This window comes from Nanorana parkeri, unplaced genomic scaffold (genome assembly GCF_000935625.1).
Source record: "Nanorana parkeri isolate BGI_ZX_2015 unplaced genomic scaffold, ASM93562v1 scaffold301, whole genome shotgun sequence".
In the NCBI taxonomy this organism is placed as follows: domain Eukaryota; kingdom Metazoa; phylum Chordata; class Amphibia; order Anura; family Dicroglossidae; genus Nanorana; species Nanorana parkeri.
Genome location: NW_017306569.1, coordinates 552752 through 559379, shown reverse-complemented (window position 1 = coordinate 559379; position 6628 = coordinate 552752). Strand labels below are relative to the sequence as shown.

The 6628-nt window shown below is 38.2% G+C and overlaps 1 protein-coding gene across 1 annotated transcript in view; it reads right to left on the bottom strand.

Annotated features, from left to right (window-relative positions):
• The window catches only part of SLC13A1 (solute carrier family 13 member 1), a 52306-nt gene that overhangs the window by 30521 nt on the left and 15157 nt on the right, over window positions 1-6628 (bottom strand). Inside the window, exons 3-6 of the mRNA XM_018557736.1 lie at window positions 6145-6281; window positions 4993-5180; window positions 2846-2897; window positions 2687-2759 (exon numbers count right to left, since the gene is read on the bottom strand). Coding sequence (XP_018413238.1) covers window positions 2687-2759; window positions 2846-2897; window positions 4993-5180; window positions 6145-6281 — 450 coding nt within the window. The remainder of the gene's footprint in view (window positions 1-2686; window positions 2760-2845; window positions 2898-4992; window positions 5181-6144; window positions 6282-6628) is intronic.

The following is a 6628-nucleotide window of genomic DNA, read 5'->3' as shown; positions in this document are numbered from 1 at the left end:
GGGGATCGTAGACAAGGTAAGAGACTGTATTCCCGATTGTGGCTCGGGGTTACTGCTTATGTTACTGAAAATTAACCCCGAGCCACACTCGGGAATACCGCCATGGATGTTAGTGGGTGCATTTAAACATTATTTTGGGCTATACTCGTCTTATATGACGAGTATAGCCCAAAACCTATATTTTTTACACAAAAAGTGGGGGGTCGTCTTATACGCCGTCAAATACGGTAATAACTAATAGTAATTTCTGTCCCGGCTGCAGTATTAATCTACCCCAAGAATAATTTATTATTGCTGCAAGTGTTGAACATAAAATCAGGAATTTTGTTGTAGTTTCCCAGTAGGTAAACAGAAGACTACCTAACAGGAAGAGATCAGGGTCAGGCTTATTAAAGTGTGAAGGACATTGAAGGGAGGTGCAGTAAACAGAAGTGATACTGGACTAGATTTGCTTAAAAGAGAATTATGAGGTGAGTGATTTACACTCATCCTCAAAGTTAGAGGATGTCACATGTCGATTCTATAGATCGGGAAGTGAGCGAACACATACCGTCGCTCGATCACTTCCCGACTGTCAGTGACTGTCAGTCACTGCTCCCTGCAGGGCTTCCCCCTCCCCTCTACGATCCTCCAGCGCTGATCTGGAGGAACGGACGGGGGGCAGGCACAGCTGGCTCTGCCTCTAGATAGGCAGAGCCCGCTGCCAATCAGCCAGCTGGGTGGATCTCAACAGTATTGTCCGGATCTGTCCTGGCTCTGGCGCTCTCAGTATATAGCGGACAATAGCCCGCTATATACTGAGCTTTGGGTCACTGGAGGAGGTTAGTATATGTCCTCCCGTGACTCTAAAGAGAACTATGGCATAAAAAGGTTACACCATAGTTCTCTTTTAATTGTGAAGAAAGCCTAACTCCATCTGCACTCACTTATAACAGCTAAATACATAAAATAAGCTCTATAAATTTCAGACATGAATGAATGGATGTTTAAAGTGTACATGGGGCTACAGCATTTCAGCTTATGTTAAACTGCAGTCAATGTGGCTCAAGATCACTTTAGCTCACTGGATTTCACCCTATTTTATTGGGCATCACACTTTAGTAAATACATACAAAAAACAATAGACTATGTGCCAGTTTCATAGACAAGCAGGACCTGGCTCTCAAACTGACTGACTAGCCCTGCATTACACCAGCTCTGCTTTTGTAATCTGATAAAGGTCCACATCCCTAGCTGTGCTTTCCCTCCCTGCAGCACCCTAGGCAAGCACCCCCACTAACCCTGCATTAACCTAACCTTTCAAGGGACAACAGTCTAGATTAAGGGCAGGTTCACACCATTCTCCGGACCAGATCTGGAATGCAGTGCATTGTGTTTTGCAGCGTTTTTACTGCTATTTTGCTGCGTTCTATAGGTTTTTTTTGTCTTTGATTTTTTTTTTAGCTTAAAATGGTCTTTCAGGTGCGTGGCAGTGTGTTACAGTGCATTTGTATGCATTTTTAATGCGTTTCAATGCGTTCCACGAACGGACTGTGCTGGTGTGAACAGAGGCCAGAGATAGCATAGGGATACATTAGGATGCATTTTGGGTCCGGAAACAATCTGGTCTGGTCTGGAGATGATGTGGTGTGAATGGGCCCTTACTTTTTCATTTTCACACCTGTACTCCCAAGACATCTTATTTAATGTTGCATACTTACGCACAACGCAAAGTAAACCTTTCTACACCATTGTTTCCCGTGCAATTACTTGCAATGCAACTTTTATAGTGGTATACAGTATAACACGCAAGAATAGTAAAACAGAATAACACAGTCTCTTGTGGATATGTGTATATTGCTATAGCTAGAAATAGTAAGAATTCCAGGCATTGTTACATGTAAAGCCACCTGTTGGCATTCCTTAGTAAACCTGAAAAAGAGGCAACCCAAATTCTCTTTCAATAATTATGCCTTTGTTTAAAAAATGATTAAAACTAATCTAAACAAGGGATTTATAATTACTTTGTAATGTGTTATTAACAATCTCCCAATCTGTCATTTGATTTTAACATATTGCAAATAAGGCAGATATCAACAAGGAGCTAATCTTATTACCAACTAACCATTTAATAAAAAAAATCTCCTGTATGGGGAAGCTCTTACATCTTTACTAACATAGGCATATAGCATACACTTGCTGTGTCAGGCAGGTACAGTTGATTCCTAAGATGTATAAATGAAGCCAATATACTGTATACATAATTCATGGACATATAAAAACTAAAAAGTCCAGTTTGTTTCGGAAACTCCTGTGTGCCTATAGTTACTTATTATTTTGTAGACAATTTACTATAACTGGAGCTTGAAAAAAGATAAAATATTTTCCCCAAACTAGGGCTGTTTTTGAAGTAGATACAAGAGTGTGGCTTGGTGAACATTTAATACAGTTACCCATAGATGTGAGATGACATGGCCAAAGCAAAGGACTACATGAATGATAAATACTTTTTTCTACTGTGAGATTTTACCACTTTATAGGCAGTAACTTAATTTGCAATTTTTAAAGCACAGAAACCAGTGTGATGCTAATGAGGTAACTGTCAGCAAACCGTAAAATCTCTCAGTAGTATAGACAGATTGGGTGACTATTTCCTGACTATAGAACAGGCAAGCTTGCTGTCTGACAGCTTTCAGGGTGTTCTAACATAAAATAGCATAAAATATAAACATACTGTGTCTTTTTCATCATTCCATGTTGTCACTGTTCCATTAGTATACCTGCAGGACAAACACATCAATGAATAACAATTGTTTGAGCTGGCGGTTAAGAAAGTTTACTGTGATTTGTGAAATGCTGCCCTTACCCATTAACATGTTTCTCTGGATCACATTTTGTAGCCATCTCACTGGTGCCTTCTGTAAGTCATTAGCACAAAGCATAACATTGTGAATGATTCTATGATGTCCTGTTACACCAAAGAATTACATATACATTTCAATATGATAGCTTATACAGTATGTGAGGAATAACAGCAAACATTTATTAAGCAAGATGTCATATTTTGTCTATAAAATATTCTGTATATTGTACCGATTATTAGTTGCCAATTGTGCTAATAAGTAGCAATTCTGAGTTAGAAGTATGCATAGGTCTCTAATGTATGGTAATTAAAAAGAGAAGCATAATTTGCCCAACTCTTTAGAAGTACAAACTAAGCAAATTGGTACCCTAAAGTTATAAACAGTTCCAGGCACAATTATTGTATAATAATTGTAATGTATAATTACAGAAGTCTTCACTGTAATTATAGTACATAGTGCTGCCACTGTGTGACCAGAGTATAGCTTTAAAGCTATGTTCTCCTATAGAACCACATGGAGGGGTGTTGTAAAAGGTTCTGCTGCATTAAAACCAGAACCAAGACCCTTCTAAAGATGGACAAAGACCTCAGTTGAAGAACATGCAGCCTTGATATGACCATAGAATGTGCCCCTTTCTGGTTAGTTTTGTAAATTACATGCAAGGTCCAGTAGACAAAGCATTGACACAGTTTTCTAGTCTATATTATTCAGTGTTTTTATTGCTGCCATAGGTATGAGATAGTTATCTGATCTGTTTGAAAATGGCCAGATCAGACACTCGTCGTTTTATATCTATGACTAGCTTTATGCTTGTATTAACCACTAGTCTGTTTCAGCACTTGTCTCAGAAACATAGACGAGTGATTGCAGAAAAAGACAAAATGGTCCATCAAGTGTGGACCACTTCATTTGTTTTCTCTCTCTTTTTTAACCTTTTTGGTTATGTGTATAGTTATGTGTTTGTCATGAGCATGTGTCAAGAAAGCAGAACCAGAGTTCATGCTCAGCGGTTTGTGCATGCGCGTGTGTTTGGGTGTTGCTCATAGAGCTTTGCCTGGTTCTGTGTCTCTGCTGGATGTGTGCGTGTGCGAGCACATTGCCGCATTTGGCACATTGCCGCATTTGCCGCAAGTCTGTGTATCATGCACCTTGCACCTTTATACCCTGTTTATCTCAATCCATTGTTTCATGTATATTCTCTGTGTTCCCATACATCTCATGTGTCCTTTGCTCTAGTTCCAGCTATTCTTTCCAGTTTGGATCTTGGCACTTCCACATCAGGGTGCAGGAGGGGATGCACTGTGCCATAAAACAGAAGAGGGCACTGAGATTATGGAGCTCTTTCTTAGCCTACAGTATGTCTAGATGCCAAGTCTTACCCCTTCCTATATGTTTTAATGAAAGACATGTTGTTTTTATTCCGAGCTCTGAATACTTATTCGGTTGACTTGCCCTCACGGCTTTTGATCTTCTGCCTGCCACCTGACAGTTTTAATATCATAATATGCCCTCACCCATTATAAAGCCTCCATATGAGCTTCAGTTCTATTGTTCATCACAAGACAGAAATGTAAGCCATTCAGTTCAGTGATCAGTAACATGCACAGAGTGAAAGTCTGCAAATGTTCAGATTTAAGCGTTGCTTTTCATTTTTTTATGTTTTTCTAGTGTGGTTTTTTACGATAGAAACATCACAAATAGTTTTTGTTGTAAAGCATTTAAAGTGTACCAAAATATTATCTACTGGCTGGACTGTATATGTGGGAAGATCAGATGCTTGTGTGTCTTAAAGTATAGTAACAATGGAATCTAAAATGTGCCAGTTATGCCTCATTTGGGGCTGATATATATATAACAAATATAAGCTATAGGAAAAAATCACTTGTTTTTCAAAGGAGTCATTTATTTTCTTGCTTTCATTTATGCAGTCCAGGTTTGAAAATGAAAGCTTGCTATGAGCAATAAAAATGATGTGGTTATTGCACTTTTCATACATGAGCACCATTGTCTCCACATTCAAATGTGTAACATGGAGAAGATGGGAAAATTCCTTCAGCAAAGATAAAGAAATAGGGATAGAATGGTTTGATTAACATACAGTATGATGGCAATGCAGATTGGTTTTAGTTAAATGGGTAATCATATGTACCTTCAAGTTCAAACACTTCATTGTGAATGCCGTCTGATGAATTAATTTGCATGGCATCAACTTCTGCCTCAGCATTAATTATTTGCTGTGCTACTGCTTCTACTATTGGCATCACCATGGCAGCAGTGGATGTGTTGCTCAGCCACATGGACAAGAAGCCAGTGCTGAACATAAATCCCAGCATAAGCCTGTAAAGTGTGCACACATTATGGTATTAGCAAGCTACAGAGTTAGAACAGCACAATGCATATATGATTATTTCTGATTAAATAAATATCCTTAAATGTTGCTAAATTTTTCCCAGAACTATGATGGCAGACCTGAATCTCCACAAACTGAATCATACTGATGTATCTGTATGGGACTAGGGGGTCTTCAACCTCACTTACCTAATGTATCACCCTACGTAGACTTGCGGTGCATTCAAAAGACAACCACCTAGTGTTGTACCAGCAATGACTGCATAGACTATTGAGGTTGGAACAATTAAAAACCTTGTTCCTTGTGTTTTCTCCACTTGGCTCTATCTCTTGCCATGTCCATGGCACTGAAAAATAATGTGCTCCCCTTGTGACCTATCTGACCCAATGTCCAATGGAGCCTGGGAGGCAAAGACCAGAAAAGGGTGAAGTGGGCTACCTCTCCAGCCTTCACCACAAACACTGCACACAGAACGGTTATCTCACCAAACAATCACATACAGGCTTACAGGCCTTAAACAAGGGGAAGAGGGAAGGGGATGGAATAGTATCCAGTTTGTTTTATGAGACTGAGGTTTGTTCATTCTTACACATACGGAATAAAGTTCCACATAAAATTCTGATTTTAAATAAACTAATATTTAATCAGTTAAGTGCATCCAGGCTAATAAAAGCTGATTTCTGCTTGGCTGATATGGGTTCGTGCAAATTAATGCTTTTTTGTACTCTTTTGTTTAAAATGCTCCTCAATGTTAAATAAATTTTGTCTTGGGATGATTTCCACACATGAGACCCTTGGGATATACATATCTGTTTGTATTAATAAAGCTCAGTTTTATTCTTTCACAGAGTCAGACCCCGTTTGTTTACTTATGATTTTGTGATACACTAACTTGATCATTTACATTGTTCAGATGTTATAAATATGTCAGATTGTGATGTGAACATTTACCAGGCAGGATTGACGCCCACCAGCATCACCATTCGTAAGGCTATTCTTTTGTGTAAGTTCCATTTCTCTATTGAGGTTGCCAAACAAATGACCCCCGTTAACAACAAATGGAAGTCTTTGAAATAGGAAGATGCAATCTGGAAAAATATAGATATATTAGAGTGATAGATTCATACATAATACTTTTCTTTAAAGATAACTTTTCTGAAAATTTTAGATAAAAAAAAAAACCTATCACACATCAAATAATTTGAGAGAAATTACAAAAGATAACAGGCAACTGGAATATGTGTAGTGCAGATTCCATCCTGTAATCCAATCAGTTTATAGATGATTTCTGTTTCTTTACCTTAAGATATTGCCAAGAAAGGTACTGCTTTCTTGAGCAAGCTCAACATTATGTTGTATCACATAGACAGAACTGGGAATAGAGTCATGTATATATAAATAAATATATCTATATATATATATATATATCCACACA